At 40.2% G+C, this 16,255-nt stretch overlaps 1 protein-coding gene across 2 annotated transcripts in view; it reads right to left on the minus strand.

The window, feature by feature from the left end:
• The window catches only part of KAT6A (lysine acetyltransferase 6A), a 104,285-nt gene extending 96,896 nt beyond the window's left edge, over positions 1-7,389 (minus strand). For both annotated transcript variants that reach the window (XM_039235580.1, XM_039235579.1), the window contains exons 1-2: positions 7,316-7,389; positions 3,813-4,730 (exon numbers count right to left, since the gene is read on the minus strand). In XM_039235580.1, coding sequence (XP_039091511.1) covers positions 3,813-4,412 — 600 coding nt within the window. In that variant the 5' untranslated portion in view covers positions 4,413-4,730; positions 7,316-7,389. The remainder of the gene's footprint in view (positions 1-3,812; positions 4,731-7,315) is intronic.
• Positions 7,390-16,255: the final 8,866 nt, after the last annotated feature.

A 16,255-nucleotide genomic window follows, 5' to 3' on the forward strand; every position in this document is an offset into this window, starting at 1 on the left:
AGGTTCCTTCCAAGACTTAGTGTCTAAGATAATTTTTTTAATGTCTTTTCTTTTTTTTGAGGCGGGGGAAGGGCAGAGAAAGAGGGAAAAGGAGAGAGAATCCCAAGAAGGGGACTCGGGGATTCGATCTCACCAACCAACCATGAGAGCATGCCCTGAACCAAAATCAAGACTCACATGCTTAACCAACTGAGCCACCCAGGCACCCCTAAATATAATTTTTTAAATAGACCATCCCAATCTCAAATAATACACCTCACCCAAGAAACATCTCATTAATTCTCAAGAGACTCACAATGCTTAACTGTTATGAAAAAAAAAAGAATGTATAAACTAAAAGTTGTATTTCATAAATTTAAAAATAATTCAAAAAATATTTACTTCATATCTCTGCCTTTAATCCTCAACAAGACCTAAATCCTAAATTCATTGTTCACGGCAGGCATCTAAATGTTTGCTATATGAATAAATGAAATAAATGAACAAATTATCTCACAGTAAGATCTGTCTTTCAAAAGAAAAGAAATTTTCAAGGAGCAAGTTGTTATTTAAGCCAGTGTCACACCACCACCGTTACCTATATGCCACAATTCAAGGGGAAGCAACATTTGGTCCCAAATGAAAGCACTCTACTACAGCCATGCAACAAATCCCAAACTGCAAATCAGAAAACTTCAGTGACAAATAAAATGAAAATTAAGAAATTATCTTTAAGGACAAAATGTCAAGTAGACAAAATTATTTTTTTATGGACCTCAGGTACACAAAATTAGATTTTTCATAAACTTCAGTTTCTGATACATTCTTATCAATGATTCAAAGTCAGTTTCAGAATGCATTCTAACTGACAGAAAGAGAAAAAAAGGACACAAACGAAGAAGGGGCAAGGGGTAGGAGGAAATATGTCCTTTCATAATTAGAGAATGTGCTTTGGAATTAACACCAAGAATATTCACAACTTGTGTATCTGAGTGCAGTGAGAAGCACTGTATGTAACAACTCCCAAGAGGCAGGAGATGGGTATAGCTGTTATAAAGACTGGAGCCAGACTGCCCAAGTTCAAATCCAGGCTTTGCCACTTAGTATCTCTGTGACTTAAGAGAAATCAGTAAACCTCTTTTATGCCTCAGTTTCTTCACCTGTAACATAACAGTATCTACTTCATGCATTTGTATGAGAATTAAATGAGTTAATATACATATAGCTTTAAAGTAATGCCTAGCACATAGTAAACACATCAAGTTAAATACACTTACCATAAACTACCACAACCCTAAAGCTAGCTCAGAAATTTCCCTTACCACATAGATAAAACTTTTAAATCATAGTATCCATGGATTTTCCTATTTATCAGTGTGAAAACACACTTAGGTTCAAGTGTGTTCACAAAAACTCTTTAAAAAAAGAAAAACAGTATTTCTACACAGCAGATCCCCCAAAAAAGCTGCAAAAACCACTCAGTTGCTGAAAATCTAACATAGAGTTCTATGGATCCTTCCAAAGGTTGAGATCTCCAAGCAATAAAAGTTAAAAACTGATTTAGAAAAAATAAAGAGGAACTTGAGATAATGCCAATTCAGTTCCAAGCAGAGTTCCTGGCCCACAATGGTACTTAATAACCTATTTGCTGAATTAATTAAGGCCTAAATGTGAAACTACTTCTGGCCTATCTTTTCCTTTCTCCATCACTGTCAAATACACTCTGTATATATATTTTTGAGAATATCTAGGTTCATAACAGCAAACCAATAAATTTTTTAAAGCAGAAGGAGAGTACATAAAATACTATAAAAAGAATATATAATTTGTTCAGAGAAGGAATAATTCCTCACTGTATCATGATTTTGAATGTGAGCTCTTCATGTCTTTGGGGGAAGTCACTCAGGAAATTCACTACTGAAAGTAAGACTATTTAAAAATATATAACAGATCTCATCAACTCTAACTTCATAGTTATCATAAAATTAGCTTTTAATTCAGACTCGTATACATATATAGAAGTCTATTCAACAAAACTCAATTTTCCTAAATGTATACTCTAAATTTAGTTACTTCAGTTAACAACACCATGTATTACAGTTATGTAACCAAAAAGATATTTCTAACTAAAGTAAATCAACAAATCTCTACTGGATTAAACTTTTTTTTTTTTTTTTTTTTTTATGTAGAGGTCTCGGCCTAGCTGCAAAATAAGAATTGTTGGATTAGATGGTTCTCAAAGTCCCCCTTTCAAAAGTAAGATCCTAGGGTGAAAGAACTTAGATTTGTCCTATAGTGCACTATATTCGCTACCTTTTAAAAAATATACACAATAGACATTTTATGTATGGCTGTATTTTCAAAACTTAGAATATCTAATTCAAGCAAGGGAATTTATAATAAAAGCAAGCACCCACGTGTTCTAGCAAAATATTTATAATACCTAATTCACACATATAACACTGAATTCATTCTAAACTATAAATTATTTCCTGTTTCCATGCCTGTAGATCATTTGGTAACCTTTTTTGTAATTAATCATTATATTTCACTTAACTTCAGCCATATGTGATCACAAAATAGCTCTCACAGTTAAGAGTTCTTACAGCACTGAACTACAGAGCATTTTAGTTATTTGTCCACCTTGCATTTTTAATACCACACTTTTAAATAAAATGCTCAAATGACACGCTACCATTCTAACAGAATCATTTCAAGGGTAATAATGGTTAAGATAATGTTTCTATTTCAAAGTTCACAGGGAAAATTGAACCTTAAAATAGATCTCTAAAACTTCATCATAGAAAAATACTGTTATTTTTCAGTTGCTATTTAAACAAAAACCTATAGCTGGGTTATTAACTGCAATAAATTTAGACTGAATCTCAAGTATTTTTAAACACATTCAATGTTAACTTTACAATCTTCTCATCCTAGAAGTAGCTTCCATGATCTTAGGCAAAAAAGATTATTTTACTACTGTACACTAAAATGTGCATTAAGTACTACCACTGCCTCCACAACTACAATTCAGAACACTTGAAATAAATTCACAGCTAAGACACTAGGCCAATGTGAAAAACTGCTACTAACAAAATTCTCCTCATCCCCTAATACCTATTCAAAGGCCAAAATTTGCTGTTTCTTAGCATACCTTCAACTGCACAAAATAACAGCATGAAACACACAGCACAGTAAGGTATACCACTGTGTACCAAAACTCGCAACTCCACAGAACTTTAGGAATACAGGATAGCTTTTCCTGACCCATGCAGTTACACCTCTCATAAATAATAACACTTAGGACTTCGTCAGATGCAAAGAATACATGACAAAAAGTTAGAACACAACAAAAATAAGAATTGATAAATTTGCTTAGCTACAACTATGGATGGGTCAGGAGGCTCAGTCTCACTCCTTCCTAATGGGAATGTGCAACAAAAAGAAAACAAGGAAAAAGAGAGGTTCTTAGAGTCACCTGCTTGTTTCAAATCCAAGCATCCAACATGTAGGAGTGGTCATCAACTTCCAACAGCAAGATATTCTAAGAACTTATAACAGCCTTAAAGTTGAATGGTACTTTTAAATTCTAATCTAAATCTTTTAGGTACTTCAATACATTCTGAATGTCAGGTGTCAAGTATTTCAAAGTATCAGGGTGACTGGGATCTACTAAATTCCAAGAACTCACCAATAAAAAACAAGAGGTGATCATTCCATAAGTCCCCAAACACAAAACTTGAACATGATTTCTATAGAACTTCCTAGAAACATGACTTTGTAGCATGCTCTATCATCAGCTCTATGAACACTGATGCGTATCCCACTCTTACCTTATCCTTTTCATGTGGAAGGAGTGACACTGGAGGTAAAGAGGAAAGAGACTCACAGCTCTCTTTCCCATCCACACTGGTTGCTTTAGTGTTGAGCCGATAAAGAGGTCCATCTTTGAGGAGTCTGCCGTGGCCAACGGCTCGTTTAATAGCCAATCGTAACTGCTGGTGAAAGCCAGAGGCAGCACTGCCTCCAAATAACGCAGACACATCCTTCTGACCTTTCAAAAAACGTTCAATGCTTTTCAAAGTTGAGCCACTGGACTCTGCCAAGCCCTCAACTGCCCGCTTGATCAGTTTATTCCAATCGACATTTTGTTTATTATCCAATTTTCCATGGTTTCGGGGTTTAGGAAGTGCTATTCGCCCAGGATTATCAGGATCTTTATAGGAATTGAGTCCTTTATTTGAGACTTTTAAAATTGTTCCATCTTTAACACTCAACTCCAATTGTTCTAAAACAGTTTTACGATCCAAACCATGGGATGAAGACACTGCATTGCATATCCTTTCTTCTGAAGGACGCTGTTTTTGCTTCTTCACTTTTTTGATGGCCTCCAAAATCCACTCCGTATACAGCGGGTTAGCGAGTTTTACCATGGTGAAGGATTCTGTATATCCATAGAGTCGTTATCCCTTATCCTGATGCTGAGTAAGTTTTACACCATGGAAAACAACATTCTCGGAGGCTGGGAACCAGTTAACCATAGCATACAGGTTTTCTGGCCTGAGTCCCTTCTCCTTGCACAAAACAGAGTGCCCCCCTCACTTCCACTTTAGAAACCAAAACAACCTGTTATTTGAAATGTCTTTAAATTTCCCAATAAATTTCTCAATAGCACCACACATGGGTCTCTTCATAAACTTGTAAGAACTCAAGAACATCTCATTCCCAGCAGAAAAATGTGCATCTTATGCCTGAAAAACAATGAAAACAAGGTGAGTTTTCTATCAAGTCCCACTTTGTAAATAAGCTATAAATGAAACATCCTAGTCTTTAAAAACAACCAAATAGCAAACGTTTGCTGAGCACCTGTAGAGTTTTAACAAGTTTCTATCAACATTCCAAAACAATTATGTACGTAAGTGTGTAAAGGATTGGAATAAAAAAGAAAAAAACGAATAATCAGGATACAGTGAGGACACAAAATGAGATATACTATGAATGGCCTTAGGCTACAACTAACCAGAGGGGCAATGCCTATTCTGTACTCCACAATCTCTGCTCACCAGTCTATGAATTCAAAAGCTTCCTTGTCATCTTTCCCCAAGAAACTATTCAGCACTTCAACAAGTATCTGGATTAGTAGAAAGAATCCTGCAATGAAAGTAAGAGTGAATCTTTCATCTTTCAAAATTCCAGACATTGAGACTGCATAAAAACAGGCAATAAGATACAGCAGAAAACCACTGAGAAAATTTTAACTATTTCATATATTTTTTTAAAAATACTATTTACACAGATTAAGTTCATATTGTAAGTAAACACTGCAAATGGAAACAAAAATGTTGAAAATCATCAAGTGTCCAAAGTGCTTAAAGAATTTTAAAATAATCCAATTTCATTCAAACTTTAAGAATAATATGCTGATAGTGTCTCCTAAACCAAACTAAAATACTAATATTCAATATAACGGAGGGAGTAGCAACTGTCAAAATGTTCATAAGTGAGCTACAGAGTAACTAGAAATGAGAAAGGCCCAGAATCACAGGGTTCAAATGCACACACTACATATCAAATGCACAATATTGCCCGTGGGCAGGTCGAAAGGGAGGATCTCACAGATTCAAGATTTCTGTCCTGAAATGAACCTTAATGAGTAAAACACAAATAAATACATTGCCTCTCCAGGATCAAAGTCAATATTTTTCTCTAGACAAAAGAATCTGGCAGATACAGATCTTTTTAAAAATCACCAACATAATGAATTCTGAATCAAATTAACTCTCTGCTTCCGAAAATAAATATAGCTTAGGAGTTTTTTTAGAACGTCTGCTCTTATTCTGAGGGGCATTTACATTACAGCATAAAAAATGATTTTTAAAAAAATGGCTCCCGCAGCAATTATTCTTTAGACTAATATTAAAATCAAAAGGCAAACTAACATATTAAGAGAGCTACAGTGCTATTAACTCTGATAGAAGAAAAAAAAAAAGGCTGAAGTAAATACTCAAAACTTGAGCCAAGACTTATTTTTAAATGAGCTGACTAAAAAGAAGCCCCCCTGAGAGAGCTTTGCTTCATTTTGGTGAGAGTCTCCGGAGAATAGAAATCATAGTATTATTACTCCAAGAACGTTCATTATGTCGGCATTAACGCTAAACTGAATGAGAAGCTGCAATCTGAGTTTAAGAAGCTGGGAACGTCCTAATTGATTATGCTCGCAGGTAAAAGAATGAATGACAGCTACTCATTGTCTCTCTGGCCAGGGTTTTCACTAGTCTCCAGGTCTTCAGAAAGTAAAGCGCCTGCACACTTGAACTTTAACTCTCGGAAAGTACACCAGCGGTTAGAGAGAAAATACTACTTACTTCCGACAGTCCTTCCCCGGTCTGGATTCCCCACCCCCAAACACATCTTCGCGCTCTCTTTTTAAAGAGCGAGAAACTTTAAGAACTTGAAACCGCACAACCCTGCAGCTTGCCAACGGGTAGCTTCGCCGTTCCCATTCGATGGAAACAGAACCCTAAGACTAAGTTAACAATGAAATCACGTGAAAGAGTTAAGAGCAATGTATCTCCCATTCCCGGGTCCTCCAAATCCTAAACGCGGCAGAGGCCGGTTCAAAGGAGGCGTTCGGGGCACGCAGCTGCCCAGGAAGCCTGACAGGTCCGGCAGCTCCTGTCCAAACCGGCCGAAGGTTGACAGGCAGCCCGCCGCCTCCCCTCCCGGCGCAGGGGCTGACAGCCCGACAGACACAACACCACACGTGCTGCCTCCTCCGCACCACAACACCCGCCAGCCTGTCACCCCCACTTGCAGCCTCAGCCCCGCTCGGATCTCCGCGCACCCCGCCGGAGCCGGAGAGCGAGCGTCCGCGAGCGCGGGCAGCAGGGGCCGCGCCCGGCCTGGGGCAGCGAGCGGCCGGGCGCAGGTGGGGCCGGGGCGGTGGGCGCGCCCCCGAGGGAGAGCGGGCTCGCCCGCACAGCCCAGCCCGAGGCTCCGCGGCCTGGGCCGCTCTCCGCCCGCCCACCCGCCGGCTCCCCGGGGCTGGGCCCGGCCGGCGGACGGGCGGGCGGCGGGGGCGTTGGGCCCGGGAGCGCCGGGCCGGCGGGCGGCGCGCGGGCCGCAAGGCGGGGGGAGCCGGGCGCCGGCCGGGCGCGAGGGGGCGGCCTCGGCGCCCCAGCCCGAGGCCTGGCGCAGAGCAGCGGGAGGCGGCGCAGGCCGCGGCGGGGCCTGCAGCGGCCCGCCGACCCCGCGAGGCGGCGGAGTCGGCCCCGGAGCGGCTCAGCTTCGGGCTTGACGGCCAGGGGCGGTCGCCGGTGGCTCCTCGGCTACTTACCGGGGGAGAAGAGAGCCGGGATCCCGGGGCCCCGGGCCGGACCGCGGAGATGCCCCAAACTGACACGGCCGCCATCTTGGAGACAGTGAGCTCCGGCCGGGGGGAGGGGAGGCGAGGCGGCGGAACAGCCGCGGGGGGAGGGGAAGCGTCGCGAGGGAACGGCTGCCTGGGGGAGGGAGCGGGAACAGCCTGGGAGGGAGGCGTGGGGGAGGGAGAAGGGGGAGCACGAGAGAGGGGGGCGGCCGAGGAGCGGGAAGAGCTGCGCCGGGAGCCGGGAAAGGCCGGAGGGCGGGGCGGGACAGGAGGGAAGAGCCGGCTGGGCAGGTCACGTGGGGCCGGTACAAAAGGCCAAAGCCAAAGTGGGAGGAGGACCTGATGGGGTTGGAGGCCAACAACTGGGGGGGGGGTTCCTTCTTGTCTTTCTCACGCGGTTAGGTCATGCGGATAGCGGGAAAAGGAGACGGTGTATCCCCATTACACAGCTGGGGAAACTGAGGACAGGCGCATGGGTGGGGTGGTTTCTGTACGGCACGGAAATCCGGTAGCCAGACGATCTGAACTCCTGATGATGTCTGTTTACAGTTAGCAGATCCTCCCTCCCCGCTTCTGTGCTCTCGCCCCACTTCCACGGCGACTCTCCCGGAACCCGAGGTCGAGAGCTGGGGGAGCGGGGTGGGGACAAAGAGCGGGGAGGAAGTTGCCTCCCTTTACCATTCCCCTTTGGCTGGCACCGCACCCCACACATCTCACCCTACTGTAGGAAAAAGAGTAGGTGCGAGGAGGAGGGAGGAGAGGATGGAAACTTAGACACCCGTGTCAAGCCCTTTCACCACAATGACTTCATCTTCCCCACAACCGAGAGGCTTGTTGGACCTTACCGAGCCATTTTTAAAAGAAACAGCAAAGACTCAGGTCCAGTGACTTACACAAGGTCACACAGCTCTTTTGTGGCACACATCTGAGTTTCAAGCCTTGATCTCTTTTGTTCCAATGCTTGTCTTCTACCCATTCCCTTTGCAGAATTGCTCTTTTCCAAATTGAAAGCTGAACCACGAACTGGCACTTTTCATCGCCTGTCTTCTGGCGGCATGTATGTTTCTTTGTCTTATCTCTCAATTAGTAAATTCCTTGAGGCGGAGATTGAGTCATACATTTTTTTTTCGTCTGCAGTAAATGACAAAAAGACACACTAAGTGCTTAATAATTCTTAGTGGAAGTGTATTCCTGCTACTGGACTTTTACCTGCTTTGTGCCCCTCTGTGTACACTGTCCTCCCCATAGCTCTTTATGTTATCTCAGCTTGACGTTGTAAAACCACCCTCCCACACACTGCCTTAATTTTAATGTGTATCTCCTTTCTGAACTTTTATAGTATTCACCATTTGCCCTATTCCTCTGGCACTTGATATTTTGCTCTGGTGTACATTTAATGATTCTATTCCCAAACATACGCTCTTCTGGGATGCCTCTGCATCTCCAGCGGCATAGTCTTGTACAAGGAGTACAGACGCAAAAAAAAAAAAAAAAAAATTAGGGGTGTCTGGGTGGCTCAGTCAGTTAAGCCCCCCAACTCTTGATTTTGGCTCAGGTCATGATCTCAAGTTCCTGGAATGGGGTCTGCGCTGACAGCACAGAACCTGCTCGGGATTCTATTCTCTCTCCCTCTTTCTCTGCTCTCTCTGCCCCTCCCCTGCACTCGCTTGCTCTCTCAAAATAAATAACATTTTTTAAAAATGTTGCTAGTGAATGAAAGTTTTCTCAGCCACTAAGAAAAAGATGGAATTTTTACCCCCAACACAAGCCCTGCCTTGTTTATTCCTGGACCTCTACTTTCCTTACTGTATAGCTTTTCTCCGTTCTAATCCTTAGCCTCATTGTTCTACACTACAGACTCTCTAGATTATTCAGTAATAACATAAAACATTTATCTTCAGATAATGGCCCAGCCAACTCAATATCCTAATACTGACACTGATAACATAAGTGTAGTGTGGGGAGATTTTCTGAATCACCATTCATCACTTACTTCCAAGCCATATCCCCAAATGAGGAGAGAAATTTGGGGACACAAGATAATCTATAGAAAAGATATTTTCCATCCTAGATGAATCAGACAGATGCACTCTCAGGTAAAATGGGAACTATTTATAATTGAAATACATCCAGGAAAAAAGAAGGTGGTGTTGGGTGGAGGGGGAAAATGAGTTCTTCATGTGAGACTTGTACGTGGTCTTCACAAGAAAAATAACACAGATGAGGTGTGTTTGCTTTGGACAGTTTGGAAGAAAGCTAACCCATAGCCAATCGGGTTAAAAGACCAAACTGGAGCTTAAGCACGCATTAGCAAAACTTTAAAACAATTTGCAACAACAAAACACGGTTTAGCTTTTCAAACAGCTTCCAGAGCAAATCTTTGCTTTATATTTGCATAATGTATTGGTGCATTCAGATCTTCTCAAGATAAAAGGTTTGCCACAAAGATTAAAGTCCACAGGGTGCCTGGGTGGCTCAGTTGGTTAAGCGTCTGACTTTGGCTCAGGTTATGATCTCACATTTTGTGGGTTCCAGCCCTGCATTGGGCTCTGTGCTGATAGCTCAGAGCCTGGACCCTGCTTCAGATTCTGTATCTCCCGATCTCTCTGACCCTCCCCTGTTCATGCTGCCTCTCTCTCTCTCTCTCTCTCTCTCTCAGAAATAAATAAAACATTTAAAAATTTTTCTATTTAAATAAAAAAGTCCTCATCTTTTGCATGTTAAAAAAAAACAACCCCAGCTCTGAAAGGATAGTTGTTGGTGTTGTTGGTGTTGTTGTTTTTTGACATTTATTTATTTTTGAAAGACAGAGACAGAGCACTAGCGAGGAAGAGCAGAAAGAGGAGATACAGATTCCAAAGCAGGCTCCAGTCTCTGAGCTGTCAGCACAGAGCCCAGCGCAGGGCTCGAACCCACAAACCATGAGATCATGACCTGGGCTGAAGTCAAATGCTTAACCAACTGAGCCATCCAAGCACCCCCAGTTTTTCTTGGTTCAAACTTTATGTAGAATTCATCCTTGTGGGGCTGGCAGCTGAAAGTTACCTACGCCTTCCACATTTTGCTCTAGGATTTCCTGCCTTTTCAGTTTTATTTGTTAACTACATTTTATGCAGAGTTCAGCCAAACCTAAAATAGAGAGCTGTTCTATCTTTGTTTCAATAGGAAAAGTTTTAGCCATTTATATTTAATATACTCACTGCTGAATTTGGATTTATACATGCCATCTTACTCTTTATTTCCTTTTGCCCACTTATCCCTTATTCTGTTCCTTCTTGCCTTCTTTTGAATTAAAATATTTTTGATATGCCATTAACCTCCTCTATTAACTTCTTAATTCTCCTATTTTCTTAAATAACTTTTTTAAAATGTTTATTTATTGAGGGAGGGGTACAGGGTCAGAGAGAGAGGGAGACAGAGGATCCAGAGCAGGCTCTGCACTGACCGCAGAGAACCTGATGCAGGGCTTGAACTCACAAACTGTGACTCATGACCTGAGATGAAGTAGCACGTTTAACCCACTGAGCCACCCAAGTGTCCCTTAATTACACATTCTCTTAGAAGCCTTACATTACAACATGCCTGTTTTATTTATTACGCTGTATTATAAATGACTGCTTTTATCACTTCCCCAAGAATGCCAAAACCTTGGAATCCTATGCTCCCAGTTAGTCCTTCCCCATTTGTGTTTATAGTTGTCATGGATTTTAATTGTGCATATGTTTTATATGCCATACAAGACTTTATAATCATTGTTCTGTACAATTAATACTTATTTACTTACCTACACATTTACCCTTTATTTACACCTTGCTCCAATATGCATTTATGTGCTTCTGAATGGAATTTTTGCCTTCTGTTTGGATCATTCTTGTGTTCAGAGCAGGTCTACAGGTGACAAGTTCTCTCTACGTTTGTTTGCCTACAAACTTCACTTTATCCTTAATGTATTCACTGGGTATAGTAATTCTAGTTTAAAATTCAAAGTTAGCAAGATTTTCCCCCTCCAGCACTTTGAAGATGCCCTCTGGTTTCCATCATTCCTTTGTCACTCTTTTGAAAAGTTAACCTCTTTTGGGGCACCTGAGTGGCTTGTTGGTTAAGCATCAGACTTTGGCTCAGGTCCTGATCTCACAGTTCACCAGACTGAGCCCTGCATCAGGTGAGCACAAGCCCCACATGGGATAAGGTCGAGCTCCACTTCAGGTGAACCCTGCTTCTGTCTCCCCTCCTTCCCTCTTTCTCTTTCCCTCTCTGTCCCTTATGAATTCTCTCTTTCTCTCTCTGTCCCTTGCTCACTTGCATACCCTTTTTCTCTCAAAAAAAGAACAAAAGAAAAAGAAAAGAAAGAAAGAAATGTTTTTCTTTTCTTTAGCTCTTTTTAGTATTTTTTTCGTTTGTTTTCAACAGTTTTCCTGTGATATGTCTAGAGTGATTTTCTTTGTATTTATCCCACTTGGGTTCTTGAATGGGATGAGTACCTCTAATGGAATTCCTTGAATCTATGGCATAATATCTTTTACCTGCTCTGGAGAATTCTTGGTCACTATGTCTTCCTAGCTCTCTTTTCCTTTTAGGATTTCAGTTATACATATGTCAGAATTTTTCACTCTTTACCATCTGTATTGCCTCTCATCTTTTTTGCCTCTTTTTGCATGAGTCTGTATATTTTGTACCTATCTATCTAAACCTTCTCTTTAGTCTGTTTGTTGGGTTCATTGTATGTTTAAGTTCTAGAATTTTCATATTTTTTAAAAATAAAATCAATGCATTTGGAGAAATTGTCCGTTTCATTTATATTCTCCACTTTTGCCTATACTTTCTTGATGTATCAATCCTAGCAATTTTAAATCTCATTCTGATCACTACAATAGCTAGATCTTCTGTGACTATATTTCTATTGTATATGCTTTCCATTTGTTTTGGGTCATTTTGTTTTTACTGGCTCCTGGCCTGCCTGGTAATTTTTAATAGAATGCCACACGTTAAGTATGAAAAATGACAGAGGCTCTGGATAATATTATCCAGAGAGGGCTCACTTTGTCCCTTACAACGTAGTTAGAGTGAGGTCTGGACACCTTACTCAATCAGAAACTGAACTAACTTGAGGTGGGGTTTTGGCAACGCTTAGTGCACCTCTTTTTTTTGCTGTTCCTGTAGCACAGCCTCCAGATGTTCCGGCTGAGAGTCTGTGTGTTCCCTGGGGCCCTTAACCCCAGTGAATACTCAAGTCCAACCCTTCTTTCCTCAGAACCGCGAGACTGCAAAAAACTCCACTCTGCTTTTCAGAAGTTTTCTGCTTGGTAGCTTAGCTTTCTTTCTCATGCATCTTCAGAATTTGGCAAGTCACCTGTGAGAAACTAGCAGAATATTGGGCTCATTCACTCTCCTTTCTCCCTGGGAATCTAGACCCTCTGGTCTTTAAGCTTTGTCTCTCCACCCTTGCTTAATGGCTAAAATCCCTGCTCGTGTCTTTGCCTCTTGGGGCCTTTCCCTTTGATCTGTTCCCAAACTCAGGCTGGTCTTAGGCCCAGAATTGTCCTGAGGGACAAAGGCGCCGGAGAATATCATCTCACATCTAGGTGTAGTTTCCCCTTCTTTAAGATTGTGTCCTCTGAAGTCCTGGTTGCCTCAGCTGCTCGCTGATGCCTCCAAATAGATGTTTTATATTGTATCTGCTCACTTAATTATTTTAAGTTGGATCACTGGTTGGCTGTAATTACTCTATCATACTCAGAACCAGGAAAAGTTTTAAAAATGAAAAGATCTGTCCTTCCTTTTAATTAGAAGAATGTCTGAACAAGCCTTGAGAAGGTTTCTAGGCCATAGGACAGAGTGGGGACCCCAGAGCTCACAGCAGTGCTGAGTTGAGGAGGCTAATACCAGAATGGAGGGAGACCAAGACAGCTAACGTTTGCAAGACAGAAAAACAGAAAGGAAGAAGATGCATAGATACAGAACTCAGTATCTACAGAGGAGTCCTTTTGATTCTGTGGATGAATACTGATCTGCACCTTTTTGAGGAGAAACTCAGAAATAAAGTCACCCAAAAAGGGTGGTGAATTACCAAAAGAATCACCAAAAAAGGTAAAACAATTCCCAGAATATCCATATGGATAGAAAGAGTACCTGTTTCCAGAAGCCAGGATAGAAAAACCTTTAAACATTTGTGGCCTTAGGTGCAGTTCTCAGGAGGACTTAGTATTATTCTTCAGTATGAATTTATCCTATATTAAGGGTTAGTGGAGAGATTTGAAGAAATAATGGCTGTAATATTCCCAAATTGAATAAAAACTTATAAACTCACAAATTCAAGGAGTTCAATGAACACCAAACAGAATAAACAAAGTCATAACCACACCAAGGCATATTTTAGTAAAATTGCTGAAAGCCAATGATAAAGAGAAAAATCTTAATGATTACCAGGGGGAAAAAAAGACACATGATATATATAAAGCAACAAAGAATTATACCAGGCTTCTTATTAGAAACTATACAACCAAGAAGAAAAATTTTTAAATATCTTTAGGTTTCAGAAAGATTTAAAAAAAAATCAAACTATAATTCTTTATTCAGTAAAAATATCTTTCAGAAATGAGGGGGAAATAGAGATTTTTCAGACCAAAAAACCCAATAAGACAGCTTATCACTAGGTGATTTTAACTGCTAGAAATGTTGGAAATTTTTCTTCAGAAAGAAGGGAAAAAGATATATCTTCTTTTAGATGGAAATTTGGATTTATGGAAAAGTATCAAGTGTACTGGAAACGAGAAATGTATGGATAAGCATATATATTGTTTAATTTAAATCTCTTCATAAGATTGATTTTTAAGGCAAATCAATAACAATGTATGTGGAGTTTAAAACTCATATAGAAGTGAGGTTGAGATGCAGTTATCTGGGGAAATGGGAATAATGGCTGCAAGGTTTTACAATGTACATGCAGGGGTATACTATTTGAAGGTAAACTGAGGTCAGATAAAGATGCATACTACTAGCTCTAGAGCAACCCTTAATGTAATAATAATAATAATAATAATAATAATAAAAGTAAGATATACCTAATAGGCCAATACTAGAAACAGAGTCACAAAATTACATAATCTGAAAGATAGGAAACTAAGAAAAAAAGAGGCAAATACCGATGAGACAAATAGAAAAACTATAGCAAAATGATAGATTTTAAACTCAACTGTATTAGCAGTTATATTAGATATAAATGGTATAAAATATCCAATTAAAAGGTACAGATTATTGGGGCACCTGGCTGGCTCAGTTGGTAAAGCATCGACTCTTGATCTTGGGATCATGAGTTTGAGCCCCATATTTGGGTGCAGAGATTACTTTAAAAAAAAAAAAAGAAATTTAAAAGGTACAGATTATTAGATTAGATAAAAGCATTAACCAAATATATGATGTTTTTAACAAATAATTTTTTTAATTTTAGAGACAGAGCATGAGCAGGGGAGAGGGGTAGAGAGACAGAGAGAATCTTAAGCAGGCTCTGTGCAGACAGAGGATATGGGGCTTGATCCCATGACCCTGGGATTATGATCTGAACCAAAATCAAGAGTAAGACGCTCAACCAATTGAGCCACCTAACCCTGTAAGGAATAAGTTTTAAGTAAAAAGACACAAATAGTTTGGATTAAAAGAATGGGAAAAGATATGCAAAGCAAACACTAATTAAAAGAATGCTAAAATTGCTATATACAACATCAAAAATGTATATTTCATAACAGGGAATATTATCAGGAATAAAAAAGGATATTTTAGAAGGACAAAAGAGTTAATTCATCAAGTGAACATAACAATCACACATGTACAGTTGATTCCTAAGCAGTACTGGGGTAGGGGTGCCAACCCTTGCAAACTCAAAAATCTGTGTATAACTTTTGACTCTACAAAAACTTAACTACTAATAGCCTGACTGGAAGCCTTACTAATAACATGATTGCTGTGGTCAATACAATATGCCTACTATAATCAATATAATTGCTTCACAGTACCCTAGCCTATACATTAATGAATGAATCATTATATGATGTTTATGGCTTATAGTATTACTGTCATATTTATAATGCAGTATTGGAAACATTGTTATACTTTTTAAAAACCACTTACCTATGATGATGTGCTGATAGTTTCTTCAGCTCCAAGAGAGAGGTATACTATATAGTGATATAATTCTTTGAAAGCAAAATTATAAAATGGAAAATAACACATTATTAATTTTATGCTAAATATCACTCACCTTATGCCTATGTGAGGATAGACTATCCACTTCCATACGAGTCTTACACATGATTTTTTTTTTTTCACATAAATAGACTCCACACTCAATATGGGGCTCAAACTCACAACTCTGAGATCAAGATTCGCATACTGTTCCAACTGACCCAGCCAGACGCACCGTATCTGGTGTTTTACACAATGAATGCCTAGGTGATGATGGTGATGAGAACACAAAAAAGGATTCATTCAATTTTCACTGTACAGTTATTGGATTTTCACACAGAGACACACACACACGCACAGCAGATAAGTTTATTAGCTGTTTGGCATGATGATTATTTATTATTTATTTATTTACTATTAAGTGAAAGCGGATCATTACAAAGGCTTTCATCTTCATCATCTTTTGTTGAGAGGGCTGAGGAGGAGGAGGAAGAGAAGGGTTTGGTCTCTTTGTCTCAGGCATGGCAGAGAAAGAAGAGGTGGAGGTTGTGGAAGGAGGCAGGAGAGAAAGACACACTCAGTGTACCTTATAGAAATGCATCCTAATTTCTGGCTGTTCTGCTCTTTTATTTCTCTAAAAAGTTTCTGTATGATACCAATCCTTCTTCCACCAATCCTTCCCATAGAAGGGTCTGTGTTGTAAAGGATGTCAAAAGTAGTCCTAAATAA

This window comes from Hyaena hyaena, unplaced genomic scaffold, assembly GCF_003009895.1.
Source record: "Hyaena hyaena isolate Hyena2069 unplaced genomic scaffold, ASM300989v1 scaffold_100, whole genome shotgun sequence".
Classification (NCBI taxonomy): domain Eukaryota; kingdom Metazoa; phylum Chordata; class Mammalia; order Carnivora; family Hyaenidae; genus Hyaena; species Hyaena hyaena.